Raw genomic sequence first — 22,987 nt, forward strand, 5'->3', positions numbered from 1 at the left:
TCAGCAGGCTGGGTTTAACAGCAGTGCCACACTGCACCCTCATGAGCCTTTGGACTCAGTGGGCTGGATTAAACATCACTTTAAGCTGCCATCCTCATAAGCCCCCAGGTCCAGCACCTCCCTATCCCCACTTTCACACCACAATTGTTCACTGGTAAACCACACGATGAGCAAACCCCACAGGATTTTGGGCACTTTAGTTTGGGTACAAGAAGCGTTGCTGCAGAGTGAATAGGGAAGCCAAAACAACACCCCTTGAGGACGAGTGAGCGAAAGAGAGAGAAGCAACCAGCTTAACAATGAAAGTTATTTATTTCTGGGTGGTGATAGGAAGCCAAACACACAAAACAGTTACAATATTAAATCTAAATTGAAACTGATTACAAATGTTAGGGCTACCTACACCATATAACAGTTTACATAGGGCAGAGTCAGGAGGCTATGCTTGGAGGGGGGGCGGAGGGAGAGGGAGAGAGACCTCACCACTCCGTAGAGCTTGCACTAATCGGGGTTCCCAGATGGTGATGGGAGCTGGGGATCTAGAGGGCAGGAGACAAGCAGAGCCCTCAGCATGATCAGACAGGAGATGAAGACGTCTCAATGGAACTGATGCACTTGAAATCCAGGTATTGGAACAGTTTTTCTTGGGTAAGAGTAGGAGTTTTTATAGGGATAGGACAATAGTACAAAGAGATACAATAGAGACTGATCACGCCTGGTTATGGGTGATGTTCCTTGAATGAGCTCACAATGCAACTAGGCAGTTTCAGTATTTTGGATGTCAATAGGATCGTTACTAGAATTGGTCTGATAGGGTATGTCTACACTACCCCGCTAGTTCGAACTAGCGGGGTAATGTATGCATACCGAACGTACAAATGAAGCCCGGGATTTGAATTTCCCGGGCTTTATTTGCATAAGCCGGCCGGCGCCATTTTTAAATGCCGGCTTGTTCGAACCCCGTGCCACGCGGCTACACGTGGCACGGGCTAGATAGTTCGAACTAGCAAGCCATTCCGAACTATCTGTACGCCTCGTGGAACGAACGGGGTTCGAACAAGCCGGCATTTAAAAATGGCGCCGGCCGGCTTATGCAAATAAAGCCCGGGAAATTCAAATCCCGGGCTTCATTTGCACGTTCGCTATGCATACATTACCCCGCTAGTTCGAACTAGCGGGGTATTGTAGACATACCCATAATGACTAATTTGGGTGTGAGTAGGCCTGAGTTCATTAGCATCTGGAGCAGAGATTTCCCACCAGGCAGTGCTTCTCTGCTTTCGGTATCCCATCGTTCAGTGCAGTTCCTGCTTTGGAAGAGCTGGTCTCCATTCTGTATGCCAATGAGATGTCCCTCTGTTCTATCTTCAATGCAAATGAGGCTGGGGTGTTTCCTTAATTTGTTTAGGTGTGTCTTCCCTGGCCTTTTCATTGCTTTGTCTTTGATTCTAGCAGAGGCCTGGGGAGAGGGAGGGTTTTCCATGAGTTTCACTCCCTGGCTCCCCATGAACACAGGACTGGTAGGTAACAGGAGATGCTCATACCTGCCATGATCATATCATAAGAGGCCAGTTTTCTGCCTTTGATCCAGTCTATGCAAATCACAGCTGTGATCAATCCATTCCCCATAATGCCCACAATAAACTCAATCATTGCAATAATCTGTGCTAGGATAGGAAATATAGCTGACATGTTTCAATTCACAGTCAATACCTTCTGAACTCTTTTCCAGAATTTCCAGGAGAAATTGCTCAGGAGAGCATGTTTAACTGCAGTGCGCTCTGCTGGTATCTGGTTGGCACATTAACGCACCTTCTGTCTTTGTTTGTCACACCAGGAACACATTTGATGACAAAATTAGGGATATTTTCAGATGTTGATGAAGAGGCAGCTGTATTTAGGATGATGCAAATTTCAGGAAGATTGTATTACTGATGTTCCTTTCTGCTCACATGGATTTGAATATTCTCATCTTATGTGTTTTATGAAATTGTGATGATTTTATCTGTGTTACTGCATGTTTGGATACTGGAAATCAGACATCTGGACATTTGGATACTGGAAATCAGAAAGGAGATAGTTGTCATGGAGACTGAATCTTAAGAAGGATTGAAGCCAAACAATAGTAACAGAAACCAAGACCTATGTGACCACCTTGTGGGAACCTTCTTGCTAGTTGTGGATGTTCAGACCAGTATGTAAGCAATGGCTACTACGCTTGGACAGGTGACTTGCTCACATGACAAAATCCGGGAAGGCGGATTTTGGTAAGCTGAGAGAGCTGATAGGTAAGTTCCCATGGGAATCAAGACTGAGGGGAAAAACAACTGAGGAGAGTTGGCAGTTTTTCAAAGGGACATTGTTAAGGGCCCAAAAGCAAGCTATTCTGCTGCGTTGGAAAGATAGAAAATATGGCAAAAGACCACCTTGGCTTAACCACGAGATCTTGCATGATCTAAAAATAAAAAAGGAGTCCTATAGAAAATGGAAAGTAGGACAAATTACAAAGAATGAATATACGCAAACAACACAAGAATACAGGGGCAAGATTAGAAAGGCAAAGGCACAACATGAGCTCAAACTAGCTACGGGAATAAAGGGAAACAAGAAGACTTTTTATAAATACATTAGATGCAAGAGGAAGACCAAGGACAGGGTAGGCCCACTGGTCAGTGAGGAGGGAGAAACAGTAACAGGAAACTTGGAAATGGCAGAGATGCTTAATGACTTCTTTGTTTTGGTCTTCACCGAGAAGTCTGAAGGAATGGCTAACATAGTGAATGCTAGTGGGAAGGGTGGAGGTTTAGACGAGAAAATGAAAAACGAACAAGTTAAAAATCACCTAGAAAAGTTAGATGCCTGCAAGTCACCTGGACCTGATGAAATGCATTCTAGAATACTCAAGGAGCTGATAGAGGAGGTATCTGAGCCTCTAGCTATCATCTTTGGAAAATCATGGGAGACAGGAGAGATTCCAGAAGACTGGAAAAGGGCAAATATAGTGCCCATTTATAAAAAGGGAAATAAGAACAACCCAGGAAACTACAGACCAGTTAGTTTAACTTCTGTGACAGGAAAGATAACGGAGCAAGTAATTAAGGAAATCATCTGTAAACACTTGGAAGGTAGCAAGGTGATAGGGATCAGCCAGCATGGATTTGTAAAGAATAAATCATGTCAAACCAATCTGATAACTTTCTTTGATAGGATAACGAGTCTCGTGGTTAAGGGGAAAGCGGTGGATGTGGTATACCTAGACTTCAGTAAGGCATTTGATACGGTCTCACATGATATTCTTATCAATAAACTAGGCAAATACAATTTAGATGGGGCTATTATAAGGTGGGTGCATAACTGGCTGGATTACCATACTCAGAGAGTAGTTATTAATGGTTCACAATCCTGCTGGAAAGGTATAACAAGTGGGGTTCCACAGGGGTCTGTTTTGGGACCGGCTCAGTTCAATATCTTCATCAACTATTTAAATATTGACATAGAAAGTACGCTTATTAAGTTTGCAGATGATACTAAGCTGGGAGGGGTTGCGACAGCTCTGGAGGATAGGGTCATAATTCAAAATGATCTGGACAAATTGGAGAAATGGTCTGAGGTAAACAGAATGAAGTTTAATAAAGACAAATGTAAAATGCTCCACTTAGGAAGGAACAATCACTTTCACACATACAGAATGGGAAATGACTGTCTAGGAAGGAGTACGGTAGAAAGGGATCTAGGCGTTATAGTGGACCACAAGCTGAATATGAGTCAGCAGTGTGATGCTGTTGCAAAAAAAGGAAACATGATTCTGGGATGCATTAACAGGTGTGCTGTGAGCAAGACACAAGAAGTCATTCTTCTGCTCTACTCTGCGCTGGTTAGGTCTCAGTTGGAGTATTGTGTCCAGTTCTGGGCACCACATTTCAAGAAAGATGTGGAGAAATTGGAGAGGGTCCAGAGAAGAACAACAAAGAATGATTAAAGGTCTAGAGAACATGACCTATGAAGGAAGGCTGAAAGAACTGGGTTTGTTTAGTTTAGGAAAGAGAAGACTGAGGGGGGAGATGATAGCCGTTTTCAGGTATCTAAAAGGGTGTCATGAGGAGGGAAAAAACTTGTTCATCTTGGCCTCTGAGGATAGAACAAGAAGCAATGGGCTTAAACTGCAGCAAGGGAGGTTTAGGTTGGACATTAGGAAAAAGTTCCTAACTGTCAGGGTAGTTAAACACTGGAATAAATTGCCCAGGGAGGTTGTGGAATCCCCACATCTGGAGATATTTTTAAGAGTAGGTTAGATAAATGTCTATCAGGGATGGTCTAGACAGTATTTGGTCCTGCCATGAGGGCAGGGGACTGGACACGATGACCTCTCGAGGTCCCTTCCAGTCCTAGTATTCTATGATTCTATGACAAACTCCATTTTGGAAGGTACTTTCACACAGCAAGAATAATGGAATTCCCTCCGCATGGGAAAGGTTATAAAAAGGGCCCTAGAGGTTCCTCCAAGTGTCTTCATTCCTGTTTTCACTCCAGGTCATCACTTCAGGAGCATCTTTGCTAAGAATTGATCCTGGAAGGACTGATGACCCATCTTGACAGAGGATGTGTTCCAGGGACTTACAAAACAACACACTTTTCCATCTCTGCTACAAGTCTGCACTAGGAACTTTGTAATTGGTGTATGTAATTTGTTTCCTTCAACAATTTTACTCTCAATCTTTTCCTTCTTTCCTTTATTAATAAATCTTTAGATTTTATATTCTAAAGGATTGTCACAGTGTGCTCTTTTGGGTAAGATCCTGAGGTGGAAATTGACCTGGGAATGTGGCTGGTCCTTTGGGATCAGAAGAACCTGTTCAGATTTGGTGAGATTGGTTTCCATAACCCCTCATTTGTATAAGGATGGGTATTAGTTGTGGTACAGGAGAAGCTGGAGTGTCTAAGGGTACATCTAAACTGCATGCTTATTTCAAAATAAGTTATTTTGGAATAGAAACTCTGAAATAGCTTATTTTGAAATAGCGCTTCTACACTACAAATGCACATCGAAATAGCACTGAGCTATTTTGAAATAGAGCAGCCACACTGATTGGAGCCTGAGTCGCATTTAAAGCGCTCTGGAAGCACTTCTGGCAGGGCATCAGGATAGCACTCGTTTCCTGGAGCTGCTTCCTAAGGCTAACTGAGGCTCGTGCTTAAAGGGACTCCCCTGTACAGCTGTGTCTCAGGCTCCCCTCCTTTGCCTACCTGTGACGGACCTGGCAGGGTCCGCACTAGGAACAGGCCCCCCCCCCCGAGCAGGAAGCAGCCGCTGCATGCGGCAGAAAGCCGCCCGGCGCTGCGCTGCCGGCCCCGCCGCGGCAGAAAGCAGGGGTGGGCGCACGCCGGGGGAAGCAGGGGAAGCCCCGGGCTGCCGGAAGACGCCCGGTCAGGGCACCGCGGTTTGCGTCCCAGGGCGGAGCCACAGGCGCGCCCCGGCTGGGGCCGGATCAGAGAGCCCCAGAGGAGGCGGGGCTTACGCCCCAGACATCACCCGCCCGCGACTATAACCGGGGCAAGGAGACGCTCGGGCGGGGGGGAGCAAGAGGGCAGCCATCCTGGCTTCCCGGCACCCCAAGCACCCAGCCCTCCGGGCACCAAAGAAGGATGACGCAGGCAGCTGGCGACTCGCTCTGGGACGGGCACGGCGTCTGCGACGGGGTGAGTGATTCGACCTGGCGCCGGCCAGGGGGGCCGGCGGAGGGGGAGTGGAAGAAGCCCGAGGCGGGACCATTCTGGCGCCCGTGGACAGGCGAGTTTCGGGCGGCTGCCCCGCCTGCCGTGGGGGGATCGCTTTAAAGCACCCACCCCACTTAGGGCCTCGGGCTGGGACCTGGTGGTGAGGGCGGGCCTGGGTCCCCCACTCCCCACACCCCCTACCTCGGAGTAGGACCCTGAGGCTGTTATAGCCTGGCGCACTATCCCTCCCCGAGAGAGAACAAGACGGAGAGACTAAGACAAGAGGGACGGCTCAAGAGCCCGTCCGGGCCCCGGCCGGGGGCCGCCCGGGAGGACGCCGGGCTGGGTCCGCCAAACCCCTTTGGCCCCGTACAGGGCAAGGGGTGATCGCACCCGGCCCCCCCCTCGCACACTTACGGACCCCGAATCCAGGGCCAACTAGACTCGTGGAGGCAGTGGGTTCGCGGAGCCCCACCCCCGCTCCGCTGGCCCCGCCCCGGGACGCGGGGGAGTAGCGGGGTGCGGAGCTCGCACCCTTAAAACCCGCCACACTACCCCCTCAAGGGACAGCAAAATCTTTTCACTGCCTTCTCTGGTTTCCCTTGTGGACACCACAGCACTCCAGCCATAGAGCCAGACCTGCCTCAGAGCAGTCGACAGCTCTTAGACCCCTGACCACACCTACTGCTGCAGTTTCTGCAGGCTGCCCTCATGGCCCTGCAGGAACAGGACCCCCAGCTCATTGTAGAGTACCTCCTCCCCTCTCTTTGTGTGCTGCTCATGTAATACAACCTCTCCCACCCTTCCTTGTACACTATGCACAACCGCTTCTGGTACTGGGACAGTAGTTCCAACTGGTGGGACCAGATTGTTATGGAGCAGTGGGACAAACAGCAGTGGCTCCAGAACTTCTGCATGTGGAAGGACACCTTCCTGGAGCAGTGCAAGTGGCTCACCCCTGCCCTCAGAGGATGGGACACCCACATGTGACCTGCCATTCCCCTCCAGAAGCGTGTGGCCATCGCGTGTTGAAGCTTGCCATACTGGACGGTTACCGCTCCATTGGGAACCAGTTCAACGTGGAGAGATGAACCGTCGGGGCCATGGTCATGAAGGTATGATGCTCTCATGCTATTGTCCCAGGAGGGTGGTGAACTGCTGGCATGGGGTTTCCTAGGGAAGGTGGGGGAGTGGTGGCCTTCGAATATGTCAGCCGGAAGGTTACTTTTCAGTCATGCTGCAGGCCTTCATGAACCACTGAGGCCAATTCACCAACAATGTCGGGTGGTCAGGGAAGGCACATTATGCCCACATCTTCCACAATTCCAGCCTCTTTCAGAAGCTGCACCCCAGCACTTTTTTCCCCAACCACACCATCAAGTTCAGGGAAGTGGGCATGCCCATGTTCATTGTGGGAAATGCTGCCTACCCTTTGCTCTGCTAGCTGATGAAATCCTACATGGGACACCTAGACTAAAGCAAGGGACATTACAATGCCAGCCTCAGCAGGGCCCGTATGGTTGTGGAGGGCGTCTTCGACCATCTGAAAGGGAAGTTCCACTGCCTCCTCACCCACTTGGACATTGGTGAGCAGAACATCCCGCAAGTGGTGACAGACTGCTGTGTCTCCCACAGAAGAAGGGGGAGATGTTCCTGCCAGGGTGGGAGGGCTATCTGGTACCCATCAGGGGGCTGTGCATATCCAAGAGGCCTTGAGAGAGAGTTTCACACAAGGCCCCAGTGACACTCCCCCCTGGACTCCCCCACAAAGGGCCTCTACATTGCTCCTCTGTGCCTTTCCTCCGTCACCCCTCCCTTGCTTTTCCCCCTCCCTTCCCCTGTTGATACAATAAGAACATAAGAAGGCCCATATGGGGTCAGACCAACAGTCTATCTAGCCCAGTATCCTGTCTGCCAACAGTGGCCAATGCCAGATGGCCCAGAGAGAGGGAACACAACAGATAAACCTCTCGTGATCTCTCCCCGTCACCCATTTCCAGATAAACAGATTGTAACATGATTATCTAATTAATTATATCTCACCACCTTAATTGGTTTACACCCAACAAAATTAAGTATACAGGAGAGAGAACAATAAAAGAAACAGAACCATACAAACACTAGAGAGACAGAGGCTGCGTCTAGACTGGTATGATTTTACGGAAATACTTTTAACGGAAAAGTTTTTCCGTTAAAAGCATTTGTGGAAAAGAGTGTCTAGATTGGCACGGACGCTTTTGCGCAAAAGCACTTTTTGCAGAAAAGCGTTTGTGCCAATCTAGATGCGGTTTTGCACAAGAAAGCTCTGATAGCCATTTTCGCCATCGAGGCTTTTTTGTGCAAAACAGTTTTCAGCTGTCTACACTGGCCCTCTTGTGCAAAAACATTTCTGGAAAAGGGCTTTTGCCCAAACGGGAACGTCAACGCATTTGGGCAAGAAGCACTGATTTCAGACAGTAGAACATCAGTGCTTTTGCACAAAAGCAAGCGGCCAGTGTAGACAGCTGGCAAGTTTTTGCGCAAAAGCAGTTGCTTTTGTGGAAAAACTTGCCAGTCTAGACGCAGCCAGAGAGTATAACAACAAAGCAATAAATAAATGAGTTTTTCATAACCCCAACTATTGGTAAGTGGGTCCTTGCCAGACACAAAGCTATCAACCTAAGGTTTCTTTAAGGCTCTTCTTTTTATCTGGAGGTGTTAGATTGGATCGCTTTTCCAACATCTCCAAATTGCCTTATTTCAATATGACTGGTTTGGAATGTGCCAAGAGGTGACTGTAGGTTTCCTAGCCTATGGCTGTTCCTGCTGCTTAGCCAAAAGGAACAAGGCCTCATACCATCGCATATAGATTGTGATTTTGGTTCTTTGCTTTTATACCCCTGGAAGAATATACCTAAATTCTTCAAATATAGGCCATACTAAGCAGGCCTGAATATCTATATCCTAAGTGGGCTGTGCCCACGAAAGCTCATGATACCATCTACATGTTTTAACAAAAGACAGGACTATGCAGCACTTTAAAGACCAACAAGATGGTTTATTAGGTGATGAGCTTGTTAGTCTTTAAAGTGCTGCATGGTCCTGTCTTTTGTTTCAGCAAGACCAGACTAACACAGCTACATCTAATCTACATGTTGACCATATGTTGTTATATCCTAACAGTTGAAACCTCTACTTGCTAAATAATAATAAAATTGTTTTCTGCACAATTTAGGGGCCACTTTGATAATAATTGACACTCGCCAGCCACCTTGATATTTGTATGGCACTGCTCCCACACTATCAGGCAGAGTGCCTCCCAGTTAGTTTTGGATTTACTTTCACAACACCTCAGTGAGATAGGAAAGCATTATCCCATCTTCAGAAATGGGAAATTACAGTAGAGAGGTCACACTGGAAATCTGTGTCAAGTAAAGAAATCGAGCATAGATGTCATGTTAAGACAATTTTATGGTTTATGCCTCTATGTGAAAGAGGCAGCAAGCAGAAGTGCTACTGTGTCAGCTTTTGCTTATTGGCTAGTGGACTAGTTGCTTACATTTCTATCCTGCAACCCAAACTACTCACCCCACTCCAGAACCCTCAGCGCCTCTTGCACGCCCCTCCGCCCCAGGCCTCCCCTCCCCAAGCCCCAGAGTCCCTGCCCCAGCCCGGTGAGAGGGAGAGAAGGCGGGGCCTCAGGGAAGGGACGGGGGGGATTAGAAAGTTGGGGGCCCGAGGCTGGTGTGTGTTAGTGACGGGCAGGGGCGGACACGTGGGGTGCCCGTTTCGCAATGGCCGGGCGGGCGGGGCTCTGGGCCGGCCCTGCAGCGGCCGAGGCAGCGCGGTTGCAAAGCCGCGCCCCGGCGCCAGCAGAGCCCAGCGCCTCCCGGCGGCGGCACCGAGGCAGCGGCGCGCAGACCCGGCCGGGCAATGGCGGCGGGCGGCGGCGGGAAGCTGGTGGAACTCTTCTATGACGTGGTGTCGCCCTATTCCTGGCTCGGATTCGAGGTAGGGGCCGGGCCGGTGCAAGCCCCGGGACCTCCCCGCTGTTTCCCGCGCTCCGAGCTCGCGGGGCCCGCCGCGCGCCCCGCTCCTTGCAGCTGGCGCGTCCCTGGCTGGCTGCAGAGTGTCTGCTCTTTGCTCCCCTCCGGCCAGCGGCGTGTGTGGAGTAGGTCCCCGCTCCCCCGGTGTGTGCTCACGCGCGGGCCTCTCAAGGGCCTGTGCGGGCCAGCTCGCTCTTGGTCTGTTCCCTGCAGGACTTCAGCTCCTGTTTTCTTCCACGGCTGTGTAAGGCCTTCCCTGGAGCAAGCAAAGCTCGTACCATTGGATAAGAGCCAGCGATGCGTGCACTGGAGAAAGTTGGTCATTATGCTTTAGAGACGATTAACATTCTCCAATGGTTACTGGAGCACAGGTCATGAGCCCGATTTCATCTTCATTACACAGGGCCTTTGGAGTAAATGTTTCCCCACGGAAGGCAGTGAAATCAATATCGTTTGAGGAGCCTGGCCTTGTGCCTAACGTTAGCTGGAAAACACATACTTTTTTTGGTGGGAGGAGTTGAATTGCAACATCATTCCACATTTTTTGAAGAGAAATAAGAGTTTTGGATAGGGTTATCTGTGGTGTTCTTGTGTCTTGGGGAGAGGTCTGTTTTTTGGGGTTTTTTTTGTTGGTTGAAAATGTAAAACTTTTGTGTTGTCTTTGCACATTTTTTCTTAACTATCTGTTTCAATGTTTGCCAATGAAAAGGGGAGGGGGAGAAAAGGGCAAAGAAACAAATCTTAACAATAGAAAAGACACAAAAGTGACTTTAGGGATACAAACATTGACAGCATACCTGTCTAACCCAGGTTTTTCAGGGATTTCTCAAGCCCATGGTATCATTTCCAAAATCTCAGGACTTTTTTTTTTTTTTTTTGGTGGTGCATTGGATGGTATGTAGATTGCTAACCATGAAAATGACATCAAGGTAAAATTAAGACAATCTGAGGTTGCAGATAGACTTCACAAATGATCCTTCATGGTCCTACCCTAATGCCATGGCATTGTTTCACTCCTGCCCCCACCCCCGGGGATGTAAGCAACTAATTCTGCCCCCCTCTTCCCCCACCTCCATCTCCAGGGAGAGCGGGGGCGGGGAGGGGGCCACTGGACTGGAGATGAACAGCTGATTCTCAGCTCGTGCCCAGTGTCCCCTGCTGCGCTTCAGTCTTTCAAATGTATTAAGAGCCTGGTGAGAACAGCAATCTGGTACCAATGAAAGCTGCGATTGCTGGTACCTGCAGCTGTACAGGTAAATACAGCGGTAGAGGCCCACCTGGAACTAACAGTGGTGGACCGGATCTGGCCCACAAGTTAGTATTTGCCCACCCATGGTATAGCCACTGTATGCCAGCTCTTCTGTAGACCTAATAAAACTACCTTCATATGCAGCAGTAGCTATGTCGGCAGAAGTTCTCCCACCAACATAGTGCTGCCCTCACTAGGGATGTTAAATATCAGTTAATTGAATAGTCAAGTAACCTCATGAATTCTTATTGATTACTCGATTATTTTTTAGTCCCCAAGGGTGGGGCCAGCAGCCAATGCACTCTGGCCCCACTCCCGATTAGCCCTCTGCCACTCCACACTGCTGCCTCTGTGTTAGAGGTAACAGTGCAGGATGCCAGGGCAAGAACTGGTCCGTGAGGGAAACGGATTTAAAAACCAGGTCCCCTCGTAGACCGGCTGCCTTGTCACCCTGTGCTCCTGCCTCCGATTTACTGGGGGGGGGGAGAGAAGAATGCGTGTAGGCTATAGCATTAACTGATAAGCTTTTGCTTATTGGTTAATCAACTACACTGTTACATCCCTAGTCCACACCAGCACTTGTGTTGATGTAGCATATGTTGCTTAGGGTGGTGTTTTTTTCCACAACCCTGAGCCACATAAGACATGTCTATAATACCACTTTTGTTGGTATAATTTAAGTGTTGCTTTTTTTCTGTAGTAGCTGGATCAGTGAAGTTTATAAAGGTACAGCTTTTGAGTTACTAGTTGACTCAAAGCAGTAGATCCAGACATCCTGGGTTCAGTTCCTACCACTGCCAGTGACCCACGCCCCCGAGCATCACATTTCTTACTTTTCCAAATGAAAACTGAGATTCTCATTTTATTACATGACTCCATAGCTGGGTCCTGTGGCATATATATCATCCTAATCCTGGATGAAATACAGTAATTCCTCATTTAACTCTTTAGATATGTTTCAGAAAATGATTGTGTTAAGTGAAAACGTGTTATGCGGGGTCAATTTTCCCATTGAAAATAATGGACAAGGTGGGGGTTTTGTTTCAAGCGGTGATGTCTGTTGGGAGTGGGACATAAGGTTGGAGGAGAAAGGGGACTGGGTTACAGCAAGGAGGGGAAATGTTTGGCTCTGGGGAAGGAAAGGGAAAGAGAGGGGAGGGAGCTTGCAGCCCACGGCTGGGTTTCCCCACCTGAAGGTCACCAGCACCTGCGCGGGGCTTCCCCTGCCTCCTTGCAAAGTGGCGGAGGTTTGCAGCTGTCCGTGCTGTTCCCCAGCGACCCCCTCTGGCCGGATGCCTCTCTCCCTCTCCTCTGCCCCCCTGTTTGCAGCCCGTGGCTGGGTTTCCCCAGCGGGCCAGTCGTGGGCAGCTGCATGGGGCTTCCCCTGCCTCCTTGCAAAGCGGTGGCCTGACACAAGGAGGCAGGGGAAGCCCCGCGCAGCTGCCAGTGACCAGCCAGCTGGGGAAACCCAGCCATGGGCTGCAAGCGGGCGCTAGAGGAGAGGAAGTGAGGCATCCGGCCAGAGGGGGTCGCCGGGGAACAGCGCAGCCAACTGCGAACCTCCGCTGCTTTGCAAGGAGGCAGGGGAAGCCCCGCGCAGCTGCTGGGTACTGGCCAGCCGGTTGGGGAAATCGTGTTATTGTGGGGACGGTCGTGTTGTTCGAAAAATGTTCCCTAAAAAAAAAAATCATGCTATCGTGAAAAGGTGTTAAGCGAGCACTTGTTAAGCGAGGAATTACTGTAGATGTGAGAGAGGAAATTGATCTCATTTGTACTTATGAAGTGCTTAAAGGAAGTGGAGATGCTGCAATTTTCCCGCTTTAAAAGAAACGAATGAATCTGATGTGGTATTTCTTTTTCCTACTCCAGGGAGAAACCAGAGTACAATGGTGTGTTTATCTCAATGGGTATCTTTGAGTGCATTTCACAGGGCTTAGGGCTGCTTAGTATTTTAAACCCTGGTCCCTTTATAGGAATTTACATACTTTTCTCACAGTATCACTATTATAAAGAAGATCTGAGCTGCATTGCTGATCACAGGATTGATTTCTAATAGTCTCAGATGATCAGGCTTTTATCTACTGAATGTATTTCAGTGCCCAGATCCTGCCTTCTGTCAGGCACTGGGCCCCTGGCCTTTCTTGCGAGCATTAGACACTGTTTATCCATTATTACTTTTCACTTTGCAGGTGCTTTGCCGGTACCGGCACCACTGGAGCATTGAGTTGCGTTTTCGTCCTGCTTTGCTTGGAGGCATAATGAAGGAGACTGGTAGGTGTTCCACTGCTCCTGAACCCTGACAGAGAGTATGTGAAACCCCTGGCAGATCATGGCTATAAGACAGTGAACATTGCTGTGAGGAAGCTCACCACAGACCTCAAAATGAATGCTGTGGAGACTATCACAGATCATTGAGCCACTTTGAGGCACGGCTGGAACCCTGCCATTGTGCTTAGAGGTTTAAGGTTTTTTCTTCACTAGCACTTTTATTGGGGGGGGCAAGAAACCCAATCGACAAAAGTTTCACTGGCAAAAGCATCGGTGTGAACAGTGCTACGTTGGCAGGGTGCTTTAATTATGCCAGAGGAGAGCTCTATCATCAGACATGAGTTTTGTTTCTGGCTCTGTTGGAGACTTGATTTGCCTGACATCTCAAAGCACTTCATCTTGCTCTGCCTCAGTTTCTCACTTTTAAAATAGGGATAGCATTGGTAAAATGCTTTATAATGAACAGCACTTTATCTGTACCAAAAAGCTTTGGTTATTTGTCTTTTTAAAAATTGATGTAGGTGGTACAAATCTCTTTCTGGACACCTGCAAATTTACTGATGCATGTGAAATTGAAGTAACCCAAGTTTAAAGTGATATCAAAGTACCCGCACACAAAGTTGCAACTGTTTCATTAAATTACTAAAATTGTAATTTTATATTAATGTTTTACTGAAATTACATTTTTACACTTTTAGTATTTTTTAGTAACTTTTACACTGGTTTAAATTTGTGTGTAGATCAGTCCTGCTTTATTATAGCTAGTGTCTTTATCTTGTAATTTCACCTTTTCTGTAAGGTAACCAGCCCCCAGCGATGGTACCTAAACGTGGGGAATACATGATGAAAGATATAAAGAGAATGGCAAAGTATTACCAGGTCCCACTGCAGATTCCCAAGGATTTCTTTGGGAGTGTTATCAGAAAAGGTAAGTAAAGAAGTCTGCTTTGTCAGTGAGCTAACTTTCATTTCAGATGATCTGGATCCAAACCTTAAATAAGTTTAAAGGGGGAAAAGGAGTTTAAATGTTCTCTGTTCCTTCCTCCATTTATGAATAGTATGAAGTCAGTACCTAGCGTAACATGAGTGGAAATTCCTACTCAGGGACGAGCCAGGAATGGGATCGCAAAGGAGTTGCTGCAGATTGTGATTGAGGTGCATTGGCAGAGCTGCAATGGGGAGCAGCTCAGGGTACTGTAAGAGGCGAGCCCACAAGCTCTGGCATTGTAATTTTTTTCATGGCTGTATTTAAAAAAAATAGCAAATGTTCAGATCAGTCTTTTACAAAGTGTCATATTATTGGTGACTATTCAGACAACTGCTAGAAATTCATGAAAATATTCACAAAGGCTGAAAATCTCAGATATTAGCACAAATTCATACAGGAAAGTGTTATATTGCTGCTTTAAAAAAATGTCCATCAAAGCAGAGTGCAGAACCAACTCCATGTGACTTAAGTGATCAAACACCCATCACCAGAAACATTGCAGTTGACTGAAGTGAACAGATTACAGCTCCCATAGGTTGAAAATTCATCAAGTTTATTGATTATTTAAAAATAATAACTAGATCCATGAGGACCAGGATGGTCTCTCAAATTAGCTACTCAGCAGAAATGGGGCTGAATTCAAAACAAACCATTCCCGTAGGTGAATTACAACTTAAGTTCCTTTTAGAGAGCCTGTTTAGACCCTGCTTCAGTAGCTAACTCCGTGGGACAGTTCCAAGGAAATCCCATACAGAAGTAACCTTATAAACATTGGCAAGAGTTTCATGAATGCCTGACCTCTGCTTCTCGTGGACATTGCTGGGCAGGGGCAGATTAAAAGCTCTGTCTTGATGTGACATTAGTGCAGACTTCATTGGTTGGTGCTGTTCCTGTGACTCCTCAGTGTGTCTTTCTGTCTTTCACTCCAAACCCAGGCAGTCTTTTTGCCATGCGCTTTCTCACAGCCGTGGATATGACACAGCCACAATTCCTGGAGCCTGTGTCCAGAGAGCTCTGGATGCGCCTCTGGTCCCAGGTGAGTACTCTACAAATTCTCCATGCAGCTAATTTCCCCATCTTCTGACCCTTCCTCTGCCCTCAGTCAAACATGCAGCATGAGCAGAAGGGTTGATATTTCATAGATGGGGTAGAAGACTTTTATGGTTCAGAGTCCAAACCAAGGGAAGCACTACATTCCAAGTCAATTTCAGTTTCTCCTCTTCCTCTCCATCTGTGGATGCTTCATCAATAGTTAATTCCATAATCTAGTTCTAGTTTTGGTGAATGGGATTTTTTTTCCCTCTTTCTGGTGGGAAATTTTCCAATGAGATCCCTATCCTCAGCTGAATTTTTCTGACTCCATTCCTGAAGGAAGACAAGGTTAATATGCTGAGAAATTCTCTGTGTAGATTTAGCATCTTATTCATAAACATTTAACCTTTTGGTTTCCTCCTCTTACCAGGATGAAGATATCACCCACCCAGACAGTATATTGCTAGTAAGTTTCTCTCTGTTATTACTGCTTCTACATTCATTTGTTGTGATTTATTGCATGTGGGTGTTGGGTTACCATCTATGGAAGCAATTTAATTTAATTTTTACCAGCTGCAGATTTGTTAAGAATTTACTTAGAGTTTTCAGGAAATTCCTTTAGGGAAAATATGACTCCCACAGTAGTGACTCCAATCCTTAATTCTGTAGAAATGTAACTTTGGTGCATTTTTTTTGCCAAGCCTAGGGTGGTTATTTTGATCAAGGTGACTTCCCTAACAGGATGCCCCAAAATAGGCAGTGGATATACAATTAATTATATTTCAACTAACAGTAATAAAGCCAGGAGCAATATTTAAGAGTGAACTGAGGGAAGGGGATGGTGTTGCTTCTATAAAAAGCTTTTGACTTGGGTTACAGTTTTATTCAGAAGCCAGATTGGGGAAGGGACCGTGGTGGGCTCCACTTTCAAGCCACAATTGAGATGCCTTTTAGGTTGCTTTCAAGTGGTGTCCATTCTTCTTTTCCTCACTTCCCTTATTGATATTCTGCCTGTTCTCTTTATTAGATCTCTGGCTGTAATGCAGAGATAAGCAGAATACATTATTCAGATTCTAACTAGGGTTATCAGTAGTTCTCAAAGCAGAGAAGTCACAACTATTTTTGGCAATATTAGCATGTGAATTCAGGTCATAAAAGTTTTAGCTACTCAGTCACTACCTTTCAGAATAAGTATTTTAGGTATATGTGCTTTAGCTTGTTCTGTCTCTAATCGCTTTGATCTACTCCCCTCTTAGGGCAGAAATAGAACTCAACCTCAGATCTCTGATACTCTGCTTCTTCCTCGTAAATGTTGAATCTGCTAGGAAAAGAAGTCAAGGTCTCTCCTAGTAGCTGGTCCGCATAGTAGTTAACAGTTATTCCTGTAGCTCAAGCAGTGGAAGAGTGTGCTGCTAAATTGAGGCTTTAACTTCATGAGAAACTTGCACAAGTTTAATATAAAGTGTGAATTTAACCTAAAGTTGCTAAACTTTAACCTAAAGTTGCATAAATTGATTAAGAACAGGTTTAAGTTAAACTTACATAAGCAACTTTCAGAAGTATCCCCAGAGGGTTGAGTTGTACCGATGCAGCTTTTATGTAGACAAGGTCTGGAATGTCCAGGTTCAACCCTGCTGATGGTCCATTTTGAGGACTTCGTGGGAGAATATTGGTTGTGAGAGTATTGGTTCAAGTTTTTTTTTTTTTTTTTTTTAAATGGGGTTCTCTCATTAACACAGGGAGATTTTTATAAGTAAAGACCTTAATAATCTGTGCATGATGAAGTGACACAGTAAGATAAAGGTGTCCCACATTTGGGATGCTGTGTCTTACATTGTTGGCATCATAAAGTGGCAGGTTTGAAGGTTGAGAAGTTTGCTGATAGAACAAGAGTGAGGATCCACTTTCTATTTCCAATGAACTAGAACATGTACTGCTCTTCTATACCAACATTCCTGTTTTGAAGATCACCCACCAACTTCCAATTAGGCCTACTGAATTGGATCTGTGTCAGGCAGTATCACTCCTAGTTCCTGTGTTTGCCAGGCTCTTTGCAGTTCTGATTACAGGCAGTCCCCGGGTTACGTACAAGTTAGGGACTGTAGGTTTGTTCTTAAGTTGAATTTGTATGTAAGTCGGAACTGGTACATATTGTAGGGGAAACTCTAGCCAACCATTTCTCCAGAGCTCAGTTTTATTCTCCCACACCTCACTTCCCTCAGTCCTTTATTCTCAAGCTGAGGTGTCTGCTGAGAAAAGCCGCTCCGCATCTCCCTGGTCTGCTGGGGGGGGGGGGAGCGCTAGCTTCGCATCTCCCTGGTCTGCTGGGGGGTTGCCTCACCCCGTTTGTAAGTAGGGATCCGATGTAAGTCGGATTCATGTAACCCGGGGACTGCCTGTAATATTCTTCTTCAGCATCATTTTCACAACAGTTCCTCTGTCTTTCAACATATGAACTAAGTACTTTATTTCAGCTAAGCAAAACAACACCTCTTCCCCTCCTGCTTGCTAACTGAAAGTCCACCTAACAAAACTTGCACATTTTGAGCCTGGGAGGTAATATCCCTTCAGCTTCATATTAAAAAATTACTCAGAATGGGTGGATGTTACCAGGCAATGGCAGAAAGTAAGTCAGACAGCCCTGCAAGAGAAGTGTCTTAGGAGGAGTATTTTGTTATTGTTTTTCATCATACCTTCAAACAATGAAAATGAATGTAATTGGTATGCAAGTAGCATAAGAGCAATTGTTCTTATTTTCTGTCTCCCTCCTCAGGCAGCAGAGAAGGCTGGGCTACTCTCAGAGCAAGCCCATAAACTACTGGCAATGACCTCAACCGCAGAGGTGAAGAATCGCCTGAAGGAGACTACAGAGGAGGCACTAAAATATGGGGTGAGAAGCCCTTGTGGCAGTGGGAGGTTAGATTTGTGTTCCTTTCCCAGCAGTGCTACTATGAAGCAGCACTGAGTAGGATAAAAGGGTAGATCAGAATACAGAAGGATCCCATTCCTCTCAGACTTTTTTGTAATTTAAACACACACATTGCAAGCCAGCTCAATACCCTTAAGGTTTTAATTTCCTGCAGATTTGATTCCTGGCTCTTTCCAAAGGAACCTCAGGAGACCAGCATACCACAGACCAGAACTAGTGCCTGGGCTCACTGCTTTCCACTACCATGCAGGAAACACTGGTTTAACTCTGATTTCTTTTCTCTCAGTTGTATGGGATAATGGCCTGAAGAGTACTACAGAATCCAGGTGTGGTGAATGGGACCCAGATCCGAGACAGAAAGAAGGGAAAGGGAAAAAGAAAGTGAGGCATGAGGGAGGAGGAATGGTGATACCACTGTTGTTCTTTGGTCCAAGTTCCTCTTAGAACTGGTCTTGTGCTTATTTGTCTCTTTGTGACTCCTGTTTTGTCTCCATGGTGGAATTAGGCCTTCGGAATGCCAGCAGTTGTGGCCCATATCAGTGGTGAATCTCACCTCTTCTTTGGCTGTGACCGTTTAGAACTGCTGGGCAGTGTTATAGGTGAGTATTTATAGTAACATTTGCTTCTATGTTCTCTCCCTTACATTGCATTAGAAAAGATGGATAACTGTAACAGACACATTAACACTCTCAGGGTATGTCTACACTGCAATTAAAAACCTGCAGCTGGCCTATGCCAGCTTGCTCAGGCTTAATTTCATTACAGTATAGACATTTGGGCTTAGTTAAACAGCTCCCTAGCCTGAGCCAGCTGGCACAGCTAATGCCTAACTACAGTGTAAGCATACCCAGAGAATCAGCATCTCCTTCCCTCTTGGGCCAGGGGAAGAGAGGGCTATATCTTTGTATCATCTGCACATTTTACCATCAATTATTTTAATTTCCTCCCAATTGATAAAAATATTGAATAGCATTGGACAAGACCTAGGAATGTAAGCAACTAGACTAGTCGATAAGCAAATTCTGATCTTATAGTCTACTAGTGACTTGACTGGTTGCTCCCCTAACCCTTGCTACCTCTATCAGCACCATCTCCGTCGGGATAAGGGGCAGGAGCACAGCGGGGAACTGGTGGCGCTTTCCACCTTTGAAACGTAGCAAGAGCCCCTGCTCTTGCTACATTTCAAAAGCAGAAGCACTGGGGGGGGCCTGGGGCAAGCTGGGGATGCAAACAGTCCCCTGCTGGCCCCATGCTTCCAGCAGCACTTTGCTCTTGAAATGTACAATAGCCATCCAGAGTCTCTTGTATGTATCAAAAGCAGGGAGTGCAGGGCCAGCAGGGGACTGTTTGAGTCTGCAGCTCACCCCAGGCTCCCTGTAGTGCTTCTGCTTTTGAAATGTAGCAAGAGCCGGCAGGTCTCTTGCTACTTTCAAAGGTGGAGGCGCCCTTATCGACTACTCAATTAGTTGATTATTTTAAATGTAACATCCTTACCAAGAACTGATGCTTGCAGAATCCTGGTGGAGTCATCCGTAGTACTTAAGTCTCAGTAACTACATGTGCTGAGACCTGTCATTTTCCCAGCTTTTTATGCATTGAGACATTGATTTTGAGTACATGCTTGTTTGAATCAGAATATCAGGTGGTATTAATTCAAATGTCTTACCTAAATCTGCATCTCCATAAAATTATCTTTACCCACTAGACTTAAATCTTTTCAAATTTGTTTGACAGGACTGTCTATTATTTTTGCCTGGACTTGAGTGGCTTTCTTCTACTTGTTTTCCTAAGGCTTTTAAAAATTAACATCAGTGGACCAAAGAGCACCTGGATAAGCTTGTATAAAAATCTTGGTTGAAAAACACCCAGATCAGCTCATTTTACAATGTTTAACATTAGGAGAAGTTGTGCAATATCCTCCTTAGTTACCACTGTGTTTTTTTTTTTAAAAAAAAAAAGCTTGTTGACAAACGCTCCTTTTCCCCATGCCAGCCCTCTAGCGGTGAAGTTAAAAGTTGACCTTTTCCTCTGCTGCCAACATAACTGAGAATTGAGGGCCAGATGCTCAGCTGGGTAAAAATGGTGCAGCTCTCAAATCAGTAAAGCTGTACCCCTTTATCCCAGCTGAAGAGTTAGCCCTTAGAGAAAGTAGGTTGAAACCTCCAGCAGCAGGCACCTGATGCCCTTTTTTAAGACTGTTATATCAGACATGTTATTCTTATATGGAATTTTGACACTTAAGTGCTGGACAGTAAATTGCAACCACCTAAGTCAGGTAAAGCTAATTGATACAAACTCTTTTTGAACTCAGATGAAACCCAGTATTTTTAGTATATAATAGAGCAGGGGTGGGCAAAAGGGCCTCCGTGGGCCACATCTGGCCCACCAAGCGGGTGGATCCAGCCTGCGGAGGCCCTGCTGCTCCCCCACCCCACGCCAATTAGGGCCTGGAGGCGGGGGAGCATGTGAAGCCTCCTCCTGCCCTGGGGCAGAGCAGAGAAGGCTTCGGGCACTCTCCTGCATGTGGCGCTTGGAAGTGCTGCTCGCAGGGAAGGGGGAGAGTGGAGGAGGCTTCACGCGCTCCCCAGGCCAATCAGTGTTTGGGGGCAGGGGAGCTGCATGAAGCTTCCTTTGCCCTGTCCCGGCCCTGTGAGGAGCCAGGGGCACTTCAAAGTGCCACATGCTCCTCACAGGGCAGGAGGAGGCTTCCTGTGCTCCCCAAGCCCTGATTGGCCTGGGTGTGGGGGAGTGTGCCAAGCATCTTCCAGGGCATGGGTGCCTAGTGGGAAGGGGGGGCAAAGGGGCTTCCCCACCCCTTCCTGTTTAGGCCCCGCCTCTTCCGGGGTGGCCCAGGGCTACTTCAAAAACTTCTGGTGTGGCCCCTGGGCAAAAATTCTTGCCCACTCCTGTAATAGAGGAACTCTTGGTCCAACTCGTTGCAAAGCTGACAGAAAATACCTCAGTCCTAGACCTATCCTAGTAAAGGGAAATCTGCCTAAAACTTATTTATGGATTTTAGAGAACAAATTCAGGATTACAGTGGAAACTGAATTATAATCAATTACCACAATCCCATAGAACTAAGATGAGAGGTTCTTGATTTTTTTTTTTTGGTTCACTTTCATAGAAGATGGTTTAGCTGGGTGTGTATTCTGCAGAGTTTGATTTTGTGATGGCTTTTTTATTTTTCTTTCTAAAATAACTTTTTTATTTTAATTAAGAGAACTGAAATAGTTTGTGGTGATCAGCATTAACTAGAAAACTCCCTCCATCGCCCCCACCCCGCCCTCCCAAAAAAACCCTGAATTTTGACCTCCGATTTAGCAGTGTTTGGAGACTGGCATATCTGTCACAGGAAATGAGGTTGTGATTTTTTTTGTTTTTTTCCACTAGGGAGGTTAATGGTAAGCATTAATGGTAATGCTTAGCGATTCTAGATAACTGGTGGGGGCTGCTGGGCCCACTGCAGACAGGGACTGCTCTCGTCTGGAGCAGCTTCTGTCCTTGGTGGGCCTGAGCACCCTGCAGGCAGGTACTGCTCTGGGGCAGGGGGGAGAGGAGGGGTTAGGAGCCAGCAGCTCTCCCAGCCATGGGTCTGGGAGCAGGAGCACCATAGGCTGGCACTGCTCCAACTGGTCTTAGTTGGTTAGCTAGTTAAATGTTTAACCAGTTAACTGATTAACCAGGATTTTACCACCTCTTTTTTTTTTTTTCAACCTGCCACTGTGTAGAAACTGCTGAAGGATGCCGAACTTGATTAGTCTTTGTATCCCATCCTTGACCCCCAGATCTGTGGCCAGATTTTAAAAGTCATGCTTCTCTTTGGTGCTTGGCAGTACATCTCAGCTAGCAGAGTCCAGTAGCCTGTGTGAAAAGCTGTGTCTGATTAATTAATTTCTCACTTCAGCAAAGGGCAGCCTTAGCCTGCAATCCACTCCTGTACCAGAATTTAATTTTATGTTTGTCTGTCTTACAGGAGAGAAATGGCTGGGACCAGTTCCTGCAGCTTCAAAGCCCAGGATGTGAGAGAACCAGGTGCAATATGAAACTACTAGAAAATTCACATTTCAGTCAATGAAACAGTAATGCCCATTCCTGGGTGGTGGCATCTAAGGTCCTAGCGTGGCTGAAAAAAGTAGTAATGATCCTCTGCAAGGAAAATAATCAGGACGCCAGTTCTCCTATGATATTGAGAAGGATTTGCACTTTTCTCACCATACAAACAGATTTTCAAGGCAGAATAGGGATGTGGTGGCACTTTGGTGAGTGAAGCGATAATGCAGGATCATGGGCAGTATGCAGAGCTCTGGCTCTCTGATAAGAGTGAGTGAAATCTTCTCTCAGTGGTGATGAACAGGCTAAGAGAGACAACTCATTTCACCTCATAAGATCTGAAAGCCTGTCTGGCTTTTGTCTCAACCAGCATATTTGGTGATCAGTGAGAACAGCTTAGGGAACCATAGCTCTAAATTGTATATGCAAACTCTCTTGACCTGGCTGCAGGAAATCATTCTCAGGACTCAGATACTTCTCTGAACTCTCAGCCTGTCCGTGTCTGTGCCTTCCAACTCTGCCTGTATTGCCAGTCCATTGCCCTGTTGTTCTCACATTGGCTTGCACTTAGAATGCTTCTTGTATTGTCATCTTCTCTCTTATCTGATTCCTTCACTTGAAATAAATTTCATTTGATTGTTAACCTCAGGACACACTGGCTGATTATTCTTCCCTAAGTACAATTCTACTCTGAAAAGTGACTTTGAGCTAGCTCCCTGTAGTCTTGA

At 46.5% G+C, this 22,987-nt stretch overlaps 1 protein-coding gene across 1 annotated transcript; it reads left to right on the top strand.

Moving 5' to 3' along the window:
* The first annotated feature begins 9,492 nt into the window (after positions 1-9,492).
* GSTK1 (glutathione S-transferase kappa 1) lies at positions 9,493-22,907 on the top strand. The gene is made up of 8 exons (XM_075903348.1): positions 9,493-9,705; positions 13,179-13,260; positions 14,057-14,185; positions 15,181-15,281; positions 15,708-15,743; positions 18,051-18,167; positions 18,712-18,805; positions 22,183-22,907. Exons 1-8 carry the CDS (start codon positions 9,628-9,630, stop codon positions 22,230-22,232), a joined length of 687 nt encoding a protein of 228 aa, XP_075759463.1. The 5' UTR covers positions 9,493-9,627; the 3' UTR covers positions 22,233-22,907.
* The last annotated feature ends 80 nt before the right edge of the window (positions 22,908-22,987 follow it).

The sequence above is a fragment of the Pelodiscus sinensis genome, chromosome 1, assembly GCF_049634645.1.
Source record: "Pelodiscus sinensis isolate JC-2024 chromosome 1, ASM4963464v1, whole genome shotgun sequence".
Taxonomy (NCBI): domain Eukaryota; kingdom Metazoa; phylum Chordata; order Testudines; family Trionychidae; genus Pelodiscus; species Pelodiscus sinensis.